The 16,133-nt window shown below is 49.4% G+C and overlaps 1 protein-coding gene across 5 annotated transcripts in view; it reads right to left on the minus strand.

Annotated features, from left to right (window-relative positions):
* DENND2B (DENN domain containing 2B) overlaps positions 1-16,133 on the minus strand; it is a 155,329-nt gene that overhangs the window by 60,630 nt on the left and 78,566 nt on the right. For 4 of the 5 annotated variants that reach the window (XM_069965012.1, XM_069965011.1, XM_069965010.1 and 1 more), the window contains 2 exons: positions 5,120-6,271; positions 3,620-3,756 (listed from right to left, as the gene is read on the minus strand). In XM_069965012.1, the coding sequence (XP_069821113.1) occupies positions 3,620-3,756; positions 5,120-6,271 (1,289 nt within the window). Of the gene's footprint in view, positions 1-3,619; positions 3,757-5,119; positions 6,272-9,668; positions 9,738-16,133 lie in introns of those variants that run through there. The other variant, XM_069965015.1, reaches the window with a different exon arrangement.

Consider the following 16,133-nt stretch of genomic DNA (forward strand, 5'->3'; position numbering starts at 1 on the left):
TGGGGAGGGATGGAGGTCAGGTGGGGTAGTGTGTGTGTGTGTGTGTGTGGAAGTATCAGGTGGTGTAGTGTATGGGGAGGGATGGGGGTCAGGTGGGATAGTGTGTGTGTGTGTGTGTGTGTGGAAGTATCAGGTGGTGTAGTGTATGGGGAGGGATGGGGGTCAGGTGGGATAGTGTGTGTGTGTGTGTGTGTGGAAGTATCAGGTGGGGTAGTGTATGGGGAGGGATGGGGGTCAGGTGGGGTAGTGTGTGTGTGGAAGGGTCACGTAGGGTAGTGTATGGGGAGGGATGGGGGTCAGGTGGGGTAGTGTGTGTGTGTGGAAGGGTCAGGTAGGGTAGTGTATGGGGAGGGATGGGAGTCAGGTGGGGTAGTGTAGTGTATGGGGAGGGATGGGGGTCAGGTGGGATAGTGTGTGTGTGGAAGGGTCACGTAGGGTAGTGTATGGGGAGGGATGGGGGTCAGGTGGGGTAGTGTGTGTGTGGAAGGGTCAGGTAGGGTAGTGTATGGGGAGGGATGGGGGTCAGGTGGGGTAGTGTGTGTGTGAAAGGGTCAGGTAGGGTAGTGTATGGGGAGGGATGGGGGTCAGGTGGGATAGTGTGTGTGTGTGTGTGTGTGTGTGAAAGGGTCAGGTAGGGTAGTGTATGGGGAGGGATGGGGGTCAGGTGGGGTAGTGTAGTGTATGGGGAGGGATGGGGGTCAGGTGGGATATTGTGTGTGTGAGTGTGTGTGTGTGTGTGTGTGAAAGGGTCAGGTAGGGTAGTGTATGGGGAGGGATGGGGGTCAGGTGGGGTAGTGTGTGTGTGTGAAAGGGTCAGGTGGGGTAGTGTGTGTGTGTGGAAGGGTCAGGTAGGGTAGTGTATGGGGAGGGATGGGAGTCAGGTGGGGTAGTGTAGTGTATGGGGAGGGATGGGGGTCAGGTGGGATAGTGTGTGTGTGTGTGTGTGTGTGTGTGAAAGGGTCAGGTAGGGTAGTGTGTATGTGGAAGGGTAAGGTAGGGTAGTGTATAGGCAGGGATGGTGGTCAGGTGGGGTAGTGTATGGGGAGGGATGGGGGTCAGGTGGGGTAGTGTGTGTGGAAGGGTCAGGTAGGGTAGTGTATGGGGAGGGATAGGGGTCAGGTGGGGAATTGTGTTTGTGGAAGGGTAAGGTAGGGTAGTGTATGGGGAAGGGTTAGGTAGGGTAGTGTATGGGCAGGGATGGTGGTCAGTTGGGTTAGTGTATGGGGAGGGATGGAGGTCAGGTGGGGTACTGTGTGTGTCTGGATGGGGGTCAGGTGGGGTAGCGCAGTGCTTCTCAAACTTTTTTTACTGGAGCCTCACTCAACAGACCAAGGCAATGCTTGGGCCTCACCAGACTGACCAAGAGGATGCCTGGGCCTCATTATCTGTGGTTGAAGTCCATTTAAATAATGCTAGGGCTACCTTTTACCCATCTCCCAAGCTCTAGATACTAATAAAGCAACTACGAAATAAATTAATAATGTTGGTAAAATGGAGATTTTTGCAAACAGTCACTACTTTGCAGATCATAGTTACTATGTGAAAAATGGCTCCCCAGCTGGGCCTCACCAACAACTAGGGGGCGCCTCACTGGTGAGGCCCGCCTCACAGTTTGAGAAGCACTGGGGTAGCATATGGGGATCAGGTGGGGTAGTGTATGGTCAGGGATGGGGGTCAGGTGGGGTAGCGTATGGGGAGGGATGGGGGTCAGGTGGGGTAGTGTATGGTCAGGGATGGGGATCAGGTGGGGTAGTGTATGGGGAGGGATGGGGTTCAGGTGGGGTAGTGTATGGGGAGGGATGGGGGTCAGGTGGGGTAGTGTATGGGGAGGGATGGGGTTCAGGTGGGGTAGTGTATGGGGAGGGATGGGGGTCAGGTGGGGTAGCGTATGGGGATCAGGTGGGGTAGTGTATGGGGAGGGATGGGGGTCAGGTGGGATAGTGTATGGGGAGGGATGGGGGTCAGGTTGGGTAGGGTGTGTGTGGTTTGTAGTTTACGTCACACAATAATTATTTTTTTGTTTATTAAGTACAGTTATATATTACAATTACATATTTTTGTTATTTTAAACTATAAATATCGCAATATTATGGTGTTTTATCTCGAAATGACACACCATCCGAGTTATACACCTTTTTATTGCCGAATGCTGACACACCAAGCTTAAAAGGTTGCCCATCACTGGTGTAAAGCATCAAAAAGGAGACAGAGTGATGTGAGCCATGTTTGCAGGATCAGACTACGCAGGGATTGTAGTCTGTAACCATGGAGACACATAGACCTGCACAGAAGCTGCTCTCTGGTGACAGGATTGTGAGTGCAGCTCTGGGGGTCACTAGAGCACATTATTATGAGCTATGCACAGATTGAGCAGAGCTTCTCCCTTATCCATGAGACCTTGTGGAGCGGAGTTGTCTGCTCACGCGGTGAATAGCCGACCGTATACTATCATCTGACATATATCCCCCCCGGTACGTGCTCTGCTGAGGGGGCGCGGAGAAGATGACACCATGGTAAATGGCGCCACGTAGCGCACAGTCTGTGCAGTCAGCCAGTGGTCTCCTCACTAAGATGTATGAGGTAAGATATGTGAGAGGAGATTGTGGGCGTGCTCAGCAGCCCCCGGATGACCCCAATGCTATTTATTTGTGCAGATGTGCAGGATGCTATATATTATATACTACAGACGTGTAATCTACATCCTTCACTGAGGAAACCTGTACAGGGGGGATCAGTCATCTCTAGCGATGGAAGATGTGCCCCGGGACCCCCTACTGAGGACGGGGCTATTAACCCCTTATATTGAACATAAACAGACCAGCAGAACAGTGAGTGCAGCTCTGGAGTATAATACATAATAACGTATGACTATATCATGAAGCTGTAGCAGTGTTGGGGTCCTCACAGTAACGGGGGGCACTAGTCACTGATCTCTATGGGGCAGCCACAGATCAGCGTTCTAGAAGAAATCCTCCTGATCCGTCAGATTATTATAAGAGATGAGGGCTCTGGGGGGGATTACAGGAGGGGCAGATAGTGATCAGCGAGACAGATCATCCTCCTGCAGTCTGTGGGGGCGCTCCAGAGGTCACCGTGCTGCTCGCCCCCCGGGATGGATACATGCTGGAGGGCGGCCATGGCGGATTCTTTGCAGAGTTCAGCCGCTCGGCACACAATGTGTTTCCAATATCGGCTCCGCTGAGTTTTCTATGTAACTTATGAAAAATGAACTGCAGCTCAGACCATGTTTGGCTCCGATCCCGGCCCGACGCCATTGGCTAAGGAGGTCCCCCGGATCCCCCACGGACGGGGGAACAATCCACCGTCTCTGTAACTACACAGAGCCGCAGCCCCCCGAGAGCCCCACAGCCACAACGCCTCTCAGCTTCATGAATTCTATTTATTTACAGCTGTCTCTAGTCAGGTGACAACCAACATGGCCGCCATCAAGGGGCCGCACCGCCCGGGCGCCTATTGCGGAAGGTAGTGGGCAGACATGCAGGAAGCCGGGAAAGCTGAGTGACACTCATGAGGAAGCCATACTGGATGCACCCGCAGACAGATGGGGAGGTGTCAGCGCCCCCTATAGATGCTATATACACAGCTGATCCCATCTCACCCACTATATCCTCGTAGGTGTTCTCCTCTAAAGTGCTTTTAGATCCAGAGCGGCGCTTCTTATCCGTACCGTTCTCCACCGGGGACGGGGAACCCAAAGACTGAACACTGGAGGTGTCCTCCAACTCCAGAGACTTCCTGTAAGGAGGAGAGATCAATACATGTATACAGAGTCACCACCTATAGAACTGCTATAACCTGGGAATATACTGTATATAATTATATATGTACAGCTGGTATAACCTGGGGATCTCCTGTATATAAATATATGTACAGCTGGTATAACCTGGAGATCGCCTGTATATAAATATATATGTACAGCTGGTATAACCTGGAGATCGCCTGTATATAAATATATATGTACAGCTGGTATAACCTGGGTATATACTGTATATAATTATATATGTACAGCTGGTATAACCTGGGTATATACGGTATATAATATATATGTACAGCTGGTATAACCTGGGTATATACTGTATATAATTATATATGTACAGCTGGTATAACCTGGGTATATACTGTATATAATTATTTATGTACAGCTGGTATAACCTGGGGATCTCCTGTATATAATTATATATGTACAGCTGGTATAACCTGGGGATATACTGTGTATAATTATATATGTACAGCTGGTATAACCTGGGGATCTCCTGTATATAATTATATATGTACAGCTGGTATAACCTGGGGATCTCCTGTGTATAATTATATATGTACAGCTGGTATAACCTGGGTATATACTGTATATAATTATATATGTACAGCTGGTATAACCTGGGTATATACTGTATATAATATATATGTACAGCTGGTATAACCTGGGTATATACTGTATATTATTATATATGTACAGCTGGTATAACCTGGGTATAAACTGTATATAATTATATATGTACAGCCGGTATAACCTGGGGATCGCCTGTATATAAATATATATGTACAGCTGGCATAACCTGGGTATATACTGTATATAATTATATATGTACAGCTGGTATAACCTGGGTATATACTGTATATAATTATATATGTACAGCTGGTATAACCTGGGTATATACTGTATATAATATATATATGTACAGCTGGTATAACCTGGGTATATACTGTATATAATTATATATGTACAGCTGGTATAACCTGGGTATATACTGTATATAATATATATATGTACAGCTGGTATAACCTGGGTATATACTGTATATAATTATATATGTACAGCTGGTATAACCTGGGTATATGCTGTATATAATATATATGTACAGCTGGTATAACCTGGGTATATACTGTATATAATTATATATGTACAGCTGGTATAACCTGGGGATCTCCTGTATATAATTACATATGTACAGCTGGTATAACCTGGGTATATACTGTATATAATTATAAATGTACAGCTGGTATAACCTGGGTATATACTGTATATAATTATATATGTACAGCTGGTATAACGTGTATATATATATATATATGTGTACAGCTGTATGAGATGACGTACCTGCTCTGAGATCTGCGGTGCTCCTTCTTGGGTCTCCTGGTGACGGGTGGTGCTGGTGTGGATGGGAGCGGGGGTGGGGATACGGGTGAGGAGGGTGGAGGTAGATTATTCAGGTTGTTTCGGTGACTTTTATCGGCTTCATACTCAAATGTCCTTTTGGGTTTGGGGACGGGGTTGACGTCGGGTGCGGGGCTCTCAGGGGTGGGAGCAGTGGAGTTTGCGGTAGTTCCCGGCTTGGCGTTCTTCTCTTGCTCCGTTACCGTATTTACTGGTCTGTCGCTCGCACTCTCTGAAGTACCTGAAGTGATGGAGCGTTTCCTGCCCAGGTCCACGCTGAAACAACTGCTGGGTAGCTGGGGGAGGCCCGTGCCCGGGTTCTCCTTCAGCGCCTGCTCGATTTTCTGGATCCGGTTCAGCACGGCGGAGGACTCCTTCCTGGACCCTCTGATGAAGGCGTTGGCGGGTTCTGTCCGACTGGACCGCCTCTCATACCGGTAAAGAGATTCTCGCTCCGAGGCCGTGGTGCTCTCCTCCTCCTCGGTCTCCGGATAGGAACACTCAGAAAAGGTTCTGCTCATTCTCCGGTATCCTCTGAAGTCGAAGGTCTTCTCACTGCTCGGTGACGCCAGCATGCTGGGGCATCCCTCACCCGGGTCTCCTCTGTCCACGAGGAGGCCGAGACGCGGAGAGGCTTCCCCTCTGCACTCCCATTCTGAAATCTTACGCCGAATGTCAAGCACCTGTGAGCGGACGGTGGTGGCGGTGGACCTTTTGTGCGGTCGACTGCGCTGGTTGGCGGCAGACCCCAGGGATAGGGTGCTGCGGCTGATCTGGCAGTTCCCGATCACATCCCCCTCCTTGGCCTCCACTACATTCTCCTTCTGGTTGGGGCCCTTAAATACGGAAAGTCTTTTGTCCAGACAGGCGACGCTCACCGATTTGGACAAGTGGTTGGAGGTATCAGCCCCCGGGGAGAGCAGGCGGGGGTCTCGCACACTAGAGCCGCGCAGGGTCCAGTCCTTGATGACCAGTCTGTCAGTGCTGGATATGCTAGGAAACCGGTTGGCTCTGCAGAACTCCTCGCTGTCACTGAGAGGATAGGACAGGGTCCGGACCGGAGAGAGAACCGGCGGGGGAGAGACCGACTGAGACCTGGAGAGAGAAGAGCACAGAGTGATCACATGACCTCTAGATCAAACACAGGAGGAGGATGGTATACACCGGGGTATGTTACATGTATATATAACACAGGAGGAGGATGGTATACACCAGGGTATGTTACATGTATATAACACAGGAGGAGAATGGTATACACCGGTGTATGTTACATGTATATATAACACAGAGGAGGATGGTATACACCGGGGTATGTCACATGTATATATTACACAGGAGGAGGATGGTATACACCGGGGTATGTTACATGTATATAACACAGGAGGAGGATGGTATACACCGGGGTATGTTACATGTATATATAACACAGGAGGAGGATGGTATACACCGGTGTATGTTACATGTATATATAACACAGGAGGAGGATGGTATACACCGGGGTATATTACATGTATATATTACACAGGAGGAGGATGGTATACACCGGAGTATGTTACATGTATATATAACACAGGAGGAGGATGGTATACACCGGGGTATATTACATGTATATAACACAGGAGGAGGATGGTATACACCGGGGTATGTTACATGTATATAACACAGTAGGAGGATGGTATACACCGGGGTATGTTACATGTATATATAACACAGTAGGAGGATGGTATACACCGGGGTATGTTACATGTATATAACACAGGAGGAGGATGGTATACACCGGGGTATATTACATGTATATAACACAGGAGGAGGATGGTATACACCGGGGTATGTTACATGTATATAACACAGGAGGAGGATGGTATACACCGGGGTATGTTACATGTATATATAACACAGGAGGAGGATGGTATACACCGGGGTATATTACATGTATATAACACAGGAGGAGGATGGTATACACCGGGGTATGTTACATGTATATATAACACAGGAGAAGGATGGTATACACCGGGGTATGTTACATGTATATAACACAGGAGGAGGATGGTACACACCGGGGTATGTTACATGTATATATAACACAGGAGGAGGATGGTATACACCGGGGTATGTTACATGTATATAACACAGGAGGAGGATGGTATACACGGGGGTATGTTACATGTATATAACACAGGAGGAGGATGGTATACACCGGGGAATATTACATGTATATAACACAGGAGGAGGATGGTATACACCGGGGTATGTTACATGTATATAACACAGGAGGAGGATGGTATACACCGGGGTATGTTACATGTATATAACACAGGAGGAGGATGGTATACACCGGGGTATGTTACATGTATATATAACACAGGAGGAGGATGGTATACACCGGAGTATGTTACATGTATATATAACACAGGAGGAGGATGGTATACACCGGGGTATGTTACATGTATATATAACACAGGAGGAGGATGGTATACACCGGGGTATGTCACATGTATATATAACACAGGAGGAGGATGGTATACACCGGGGTATGTCACATGTATATATTACACAGGAGGAGGATGGTATACACCGGGGTATGTTACATGTATATATAACACAGGAGGAGGATGGTACACACCGGGGTATGTTACATGTATATATAACACAGGAGGAGGATGGTATACACCGGGGTATATTACATGTATATAACACAGGAGGAGGATGGTATACACCGGGGTATGTTACATGTATATATAACACAGGAGGAGGATGGTATACACCGGGGTATGTTACATGTATATATAACACAGGAGGAGGATGGTACACACCGGGGTATGTTACATGTATATATAACACAGGAGGAGGATGGTATACACCGGGGTATGTTACATGTATATATAACACAGGAGGAGGATGGTACACACCGGGGTATGTTACATGTATATATAACACAGGAGGAGGATGGTACACACCGGGGTATGTTACATGTATATATAACACAGTAGGAGGATGGTATACACCGGGGTATGTTACATGTATATAACACAGGAGGAGGATGGTATACACCGGGGTATGGAGAACCTGTGATGTCATGTCTATCTGTCCTGGAGATATATATATATATATATATATATATATATATATATATATATACACACATACACAGGGTAGACAGTAGGTGTAATAGGGTTATGAGGGGAGATTAATCAGACATGGTGTAAAGTGAAACTGGCTCAGACGCCCCCGGCAACCAATCAGATTCCACCTTTCATTCCTCGCAGATGCTTTGGAAAATGAGAGGTGTAATCTGATTGGTTGCCGGGGGCGTCTGAGCCGGTGTCACTTTCCAGCTCCCTATCACACATACTGTGCTCCTCCTCCTGGACCCCCTGTGCGTACACGGATCTATGTGGCCTCCTCCGCAGGATACTTGGCTATAAGATGGCGTCATCTCCATCTACACAGCGGCTGCCGAGCTACACAGACCCCGCACCATAAAGAGCCAGAGCGCCGCTGGAGGCCCTGCCTGGGAGAGATGCCCCCGGCCTGTGTTACTGACCCCAGCACCCCCGCACAGCAGTGGGGTAACAACCAATATGGCTGCTGCCACAGCAGGAGAGATTTCCCAACTTTTCCAAACTTCTCTCCAGTTACAGGGGCTTAAAGGGATTGTTCACCTAATGTTTTTTCTCCAGTCTTCCAGTACTTATCAGCTGCTGTATGTCCTGCAGGAAGTGGTGTATTCTCTCCAGTCTGACACAGTGCTCTCTGCTGCCGCCTCTGTCCATGTCAGGAACTGTCCAGAGCAGGAGAGGTTTTCTATGGGGATTTGCTGCTGCTCTGGACAGTTCCTGACATGGACAGAGGTGGCAGCAGAGAGCACTGTGTCAGACTGGAAAGAATACCCCACTTCCTGCAGGACATACAACAGCTGATAAGTACTGGAAGACTGGAGAGATTTTTATATAGAAGTAAATTACAAATATCTGGCACTTGCTGTCACCAGGTGATTTGAAAGTAAAAGAGCTTCGCTGGAGTTCCCCTTTAACAGCAAGCAGAGCGCTTGGTGCTGATAAGGAAATGCAGAGAATTCCTTTAAATGGTGTCTGTCCCTGTCAGGCCGCTCCTCTCACATTGTGCTGTATGTGATTGCTGTACTCACGCCCCAGCGTGCAGTCCCATGTAAACCTGCAGAGGCAGCGCAGCCAATAGAGACTCTATCCCATGTGGGACGGGGCCTGTCACAGCTGCTCATCCTGATCTTCCTGCTTCATGGGAAAATGAGAAAAGGAAGGATGTGAGTGTAGGCCAAGGATGGGGAACTCCGGCCCTACGGCTGCTGCTGCAAAACTACAACTCCCATCATGTCTGGTCCCCATCCCTGGTCTAGGACATAATGGGTCTGTGGAAAGACAGGACCCCCCTCCCCCCATTACAAGCCCTAGCCCAGGTATCCTGGCCCCCCGCGGCCCCCGAACACCTGTGTGTGACTGCACAGAGCACTGACCTTATGGAAAGCCGGCACACAGGGATCCCGCTCTCCTCCCCACACCTGTACACAGCACCTATGGGTGTGCCCTGCATCCAGCTCACCTGACAGCTCACACAGTACCCAGCATGCCAAGGGGCAGAGGAGGATTACTGTGCACAATGGTGGCGGGATTAACTCCTGCCGCTGCCAGGGGGAACAACAGTGTCACCCCTCTATTATTATATATACAGGTGATGGGGTTACAGCAGTGTCACCCCTCTATTATTATATATACAGGTGACGGGGTTACAGCAGTGTGATGTCACACCCTATATTATATATACAGGTGACGGGGTAGCAGCAGTGTGATGCCACCCCTCTATATTATATATACAGGTGACAGGGTAACAGCAGTGTGATGTCACCTCCCTATATTATATATACAGGTGACGGGGTAACAGCAGTGTATTGTCACACCCTATATTATATATATATATATATATATATATATATATACTGTATATATACAGGTGATGGGGTTACAGCAGTGTCACCCCTCTATTATTATATATACAGGTGACGGGGTTACAGCAGTGTGATGTCACACCCTATATTATATATACAGGTGACGGGGTAGCAGCAGTGTGATGTCACCCCTCTATATTATATATACAGGTGACGGGGTAACAGCAGTGTGATGTCACCTCCCTATATTATATATACAGGTGACGGGGTAACAGCAGTGTGATGTCACCCTTTAAATTATATATACAGGTGACGGGGTAATAGCTGTGTGATGTCACCCCCCCTATATTATATATACAGGTGATGGGGTAACAGCAGTGTGATGTCCCCCTCTATATTATATATACAGGTGACGGGGTAACAGCAGTGTGATGTCCCCCTCTATTATTATATATATACAGGTGACAGGTTAACAGCAGTGTGATGTCACCACTCTATTTTATATATACAGGTGACAGGGTAACAGCAGTGCGATGTCACCTCCATATATTATATATATTCAGGTAATAGGGTACTGTACTGTACTTGAGGAGCACCCCCCCCCCCCCCCGAGCATGTACTGTACACGAGGACCACCCCCCTCACCCACCTGTACTGTACACGCGGAGCACCCCCCCCACACACTGCCAGTACTGTAAACGCGGAGCACCCCCCCCCCCACTACCAACACCTGTACTGAACACTAGGAGCAGTTCCCCCACCGCCTGTACTGTACACTAGGAGGACCCCCACCGCCTGTACTGTACACTAGGAGGACCCCCACCGCTTGTACTGTACTCTAGGAGCACTTCCCCCACCGCCTGTACTGTACACTAGGAGGACCCCCACCGCCTGTACTGTACACTAGGAGGACCCCCACCGCTTGTACTGTACTCTAGGAGCACTTCCCCCACCGCCTGTACTGTACACTAGGAGCACTTCCCCCACCGCTTGTACTGTACACTAGGAGCACTTACCCCACCGCCTGTACTGTACTCTAGGAGCACTTCCCCCACCGCCTGTACTGTACACTAGGAGCACTTACCCCACCTCCTGTACTGTACTCTAGGAGCACTTCCCCCACCGCTTGTACTGTACTCTAGGAGCACTTCCCCCACCGCCTGTACTGTACACTAGGAGCACCCCTTCCTCCACCGCCTGTACTGTACACTAGGAGCACTTACCCCACCACCTGTACTGTACACTAGGAGCACTTCCCCCACCGCCTGTACTGTACACTAGGAGCACCCCTTCCTCCACCGCCTGTACTGTACACTAGGAGCACTTCCCCCACCGCCTGTACTGTACACTAGGAGCACCCCTTCCTCCACCGCCTGTACTGTACTCTAGTAGCACTTCCCCCACCGCTTGTACTGTACTCTAGGAGCACTTCCCCCACCACCTGTACTGTACACTAGGAGCACCCCTTCCTCCACCGCCTGTACTGTACACTAGGAGCACTTACCCCACCGCCTGTACTGTACACTAGGAGCACTTCCCCCACCACCTGTACTGTACACTAGGAGCACTTCCCCCACCACCTGTACTGTACACTAGGAGTACCTCTTCCTCCACCGTCTGTACTGTACACTAGGAGCACCCCTTCCTCCACCGCCTGTACTGTACACTAGGAGCACCCCTTCCTCCACCGCCTGTACTGTACACTAGGAGTACCTCTTTCTCCACCGCCTGTACTGTACACTAGGAGCACCCCTTCCCTCCACCACTTGTACTGTACACTAGGAGCACCCCTTCCTCCACCGCCTGTACTGTACACTAGGAGCACCTCTTCCTCCACCGCCTGTACTGTACACTAGGAGCACCCCTTCCTCCACCGCCTGTACTGTACACTAGGAGCACCTCTTCCTCCACTGCCTGTACTGTACACTAGGAGCACCCCTCCCTCCACCGCCTGTACTGTACACTAGGAGCACCTCTTCCTCCACCGCCTGTACTGTACACTAGGAGCACCCCTCCCTCCACCGCCTGTATTGTACACTAGGAGAACCCCTCCCTCCACCGCCTGTACTGTACACACGGAGCACCCCCCCCCCCCCCACACACACACACACACTGTACACACGGAGCACCCATAGATAAGTCGGCACCCATAGGAAACAACCAGGGACTTTCCACAGGGCAGAGGCAACTTTACTCTTTTATGTTTCTAGAAAAAAAAAAAAAAAAGAGAGAAGCAAAGAATGAGCTGGGGCCACAGCTGATACTGTGCGGAAAACACACAACCCCTGAACACTCAGGCAGGAGGGGTGTGGATCAGGCCGAATCTAAAGGACACACGTAAGACATACCCCTAACTAATTCTATAAAGTAATTTGTACTGTACACTAGGAGCACTTACCCCACCTCCTGTACTGTACTCTAGGAGCACTTCCCCCACCGCCTGTACTGTACACTAAGAACACTTCCCCCACCGCCTGTACTGTACACTAGGAGCACTTACCCCACCGCCTGTACTGTACTCTAGGAGCACTTCCCCCACCGCCTGTACTGTACACTAGGAGCACTTCCCCCACCGCTTGTACTGTACACTAGGAGCACTTACCCCACCTCCTGTACTGTACTCTAGGAGCACTTCCCCCACCACCTGTACTGTACACTAGGAGCACTTACCCCACCTCCTGTACTGTACTCTAGGAGCACTTCCCCCACCGCTTGTACTGTACTCTAGGAGCACTTCCCCCACCGCCTGTACTGTACACTAGGAGCACCCCTTCCTCCACCGCCTGTACTGTACACTAGGAGCACTTACCCCACCGCCTGTACTGTACACTAGGAGCACTTCCCCCACCGCCTGTACTGTACACTAGGAGCACCCCTTCCTCCACCGCCTGTACTGTACACTAGGAGCACTTCCCCCACCGCCTGTACTGTACACTAGGAGCACCCCTTCCTCCACCGCCTGTACTGTACACTAGGAGCACCCCTTCCTCCACCGCCTGTACTGTACTCTAGTAGCACTTCCCCCACCGCTTGTACTGTACTCTAGGAGCACTTCCCCCACCACCTGTACTGTACACTAGGAGCACCCCTTCCTCCACCGCCTGTACTGTACACTAGGAGCACTTACCCCACCGCCTGTACTGTACACTAGGAGCACTTCCCCCACCACCTGTACTGTACACTAGGAGTACCTCTTCCTCCACCGCCTGTACTGTACACTAGGAGCACCCCTTCCTCCACCGCCTGTACTGTACACTAGGAGCACCCCTTCCTCCACCGCCTGTACTGTACACTAGGAGTACCTCTTTCTCCACCGCCTGTACTGTACACTAGGAGCACCCCTTCCCTCCACCGCTTGTACTGTACACTAGGAGCACCCCTTCCTCCACCGCCTGTACTGTACACTAGGAGCACCCCTTCCTCCACCGCCTGTACTGTACACTAGGAGCACCCCTTCCTCCACCGCCTGTACTGTACACTAGGAGCACCTCTTCCTCCACCGCCTGTACTGTACACTAGGAGCACCCCTTCCTCCACCGCCTGTACTGTACACTAGGAGCACCTCTTCCTCCACCGCCTGTACTGTACACTAGGAGCACCCCTTCCTCCACCGCCTGTACTGTACACTAGGAGCACCTCTTCCTCCACCGCCTGTACTGTACACTAGGAGCACCCCCCCTCCACCGCCTGTACTGTACACTAGGAGCACCCCTCCCTCCACCGCCTGTACTGTACACTAGGAGCACCCCTCCCTCCACCGCCTGTACTGTACACTAGGAGCACCCCTCCCTCCACCGCCTGTACTGTACACTAGGAGGACCCCTCCCTCCACCGCCTGTACTGTACACTAGGAGCACCTCTTCCTCCACCGCCTGTACTGTACACTAGGAGCACCCCTCCCTCCACCGCCTGTACTGTACACTAGGAGCACCCCTTCCTCCACCGCCTGTACTGTACACTAGGAGCACTTCCCCCACCGCCTGTACTGTACACTAGGAGAACCCCTCCCTCCACCGCCTGTACTGTACACACGGAGCACCCCCCCCACACACACACTGTACACACGGAGCACCCATAGATAAGTCGGCACCCATAGGAAACAACCAGGGACTTTCCACAGGGCAGAGGCAACTTTACTCTTTTATGTTTCTAGAAAAAAAAAAAAAAAAGAGAGAAGCAAAGAATGAGCTGGGGCCACAGCTGATACTGTGCGGAAAACACACAACCCCTGAACACTCAGGCAGGAGGGGTGTGGATCAGGCCGAATCTAAAGGACACACGTAAGACATACCCCTAACTAATTCTATAAAGTAATTAGGTCACTCCCTTTTACAGATAAGTCCCACCCCTATAGCATTCTTGCAGGGGCCCTTTAAGAAGGCTAGGCGTGTATGTCATACAGAAAATCTTATAGTAGTATACAGTCTGTTTTCTGTCACTCCTCTAGGTCTGCGGCCCGGATGACACATATGTATTGTAGGTCTTATAGCTGTATGTTATAGTAGTATACAGTCTGTTTTCTGTCACTCCTCTAGGTCTGCGGCCCGGATGACACATATGTATTGTAGGTCTTATAGCTGTATGTTATAGTAGTATACAGTCTGTTTTCTGTCACTCCTCTAGGTCCTTGGCCTGGATGACACATATGTATTGTAGGTCTTATAGCTGTATGTTATAGTAGTATACAGTCTGTTTTCTGTCACTCCTCTAGGTCCTTGGCCTGGATGACACATATGTATTGTAGGTCTTATAGCTGTATGTTATAGTAGTATACAGTCTGTTTTCTGTCACTCCTCTAGGTCTGCGGTCTGGATGACACATATGTATTGTAGGTCTCCTAGCTGTATGTTATAGTAGTATACAGTCTGTTTTCTGTCACTCCTCTAGGTTCTTGGCCTGGATGACACATATGTATTGTAGGTCTTATAGCTGTATGTTATAGTAGTATACAGTCAGTTTTCTGTCACTCCTCTAGGTCCTTGGCCCGGATGACACATATGTATTGTAGGTCTTATAGCTGTATGTTATAGTAGTATACAGTCAGTTTTCTGTCACTCCTCTAGGTCCTTGGCCTGGATGACACATATGTATTGTAGGTCTTATAGCTGTATGTTATAGTAGTATACAGTCTGTTTTCTGTCACTCCTCTAGGTCTGCGGCCCGGATGACACATATGTATTGTAGGTCTTATAGCTGTATGTTATAGTAGTATACAGTCTGTTTTCTGTCACTCCTCTAGGTCTGCGGCCCGGATGACACATATGTATTGTAGGTCTGATAGCTGTATGTTATAGTAGTATACAGTCAGTTTTCTGTCACTTCTTGCAGGGGCCCTTTAAGAAGGCTCAGCGTATATGTCAGACAGGAATTCTTCTTGTAAATGGTTTCAGCCTCAGGACAGAAGAGGAAAGTGATTGTGAAGCAGGACGGGGGCGGGGGAGGGATTGTGGCGTAATGACACTGTCATTTGTCAGGCGTCTTGTAACACCACCAACATGATGAATGGGATTAACGCGTTTCACAACCTGATGTCCCCGGAGGCTACGAGACGCGCACATTTACATAAGGTGATTCAGCGAGTTCACGAGCAATCACAGGACACAACGGCTGCAATTACTACGCCGATTACCACAGTGTGACCCGGGGCGGGGAGCGGCGCTCCGGAGGGAATATAGACAACAAACACTCCAGCGACTTCTATATAACAGTAACATTAAGCCGGTAATTCATGCTCCCGATCCTGATATGTTACAGGTCCTTGGTCCACACGACACATATGTATTGTAGGTCTTATAGCTGTATGTTATAGTAGTATACAGTCTGTTTTCTGTCACTCCTCTAGGTCCTTGGTCCACACGACACATATGTATTGTAGGTCTTATAGCTGTATGTTATAGTAGTATACAGTCTGTTTTCTGTCACTCCTCTAGGTCCTTGGTCCACATGACACATATGTATTGTAGGTCTTATAGCTGTATGTTATAGTAGTATACAGTCTGTTTTCTGTCACTCCTCTAGGTCCTTGGCCTGGATGAC

The sequence above is a fragment of the Dendropsophus ebraccatus genome, chromosome 4, assembly GCF_027789765.1.
Source record: "Dendropsophus ebraccatus isolate aDenEbr1 chromosome 4, aDenEbr1.pat, whole genome shotgun sequence".
NCBI classification, from domain to species: domain Eukaryota; kingdom Metazoa; phylum Chordata; class Amphibia; order Anura; family Hylidae; genus Dendropsophus; species Dendropsophus ebraccatus.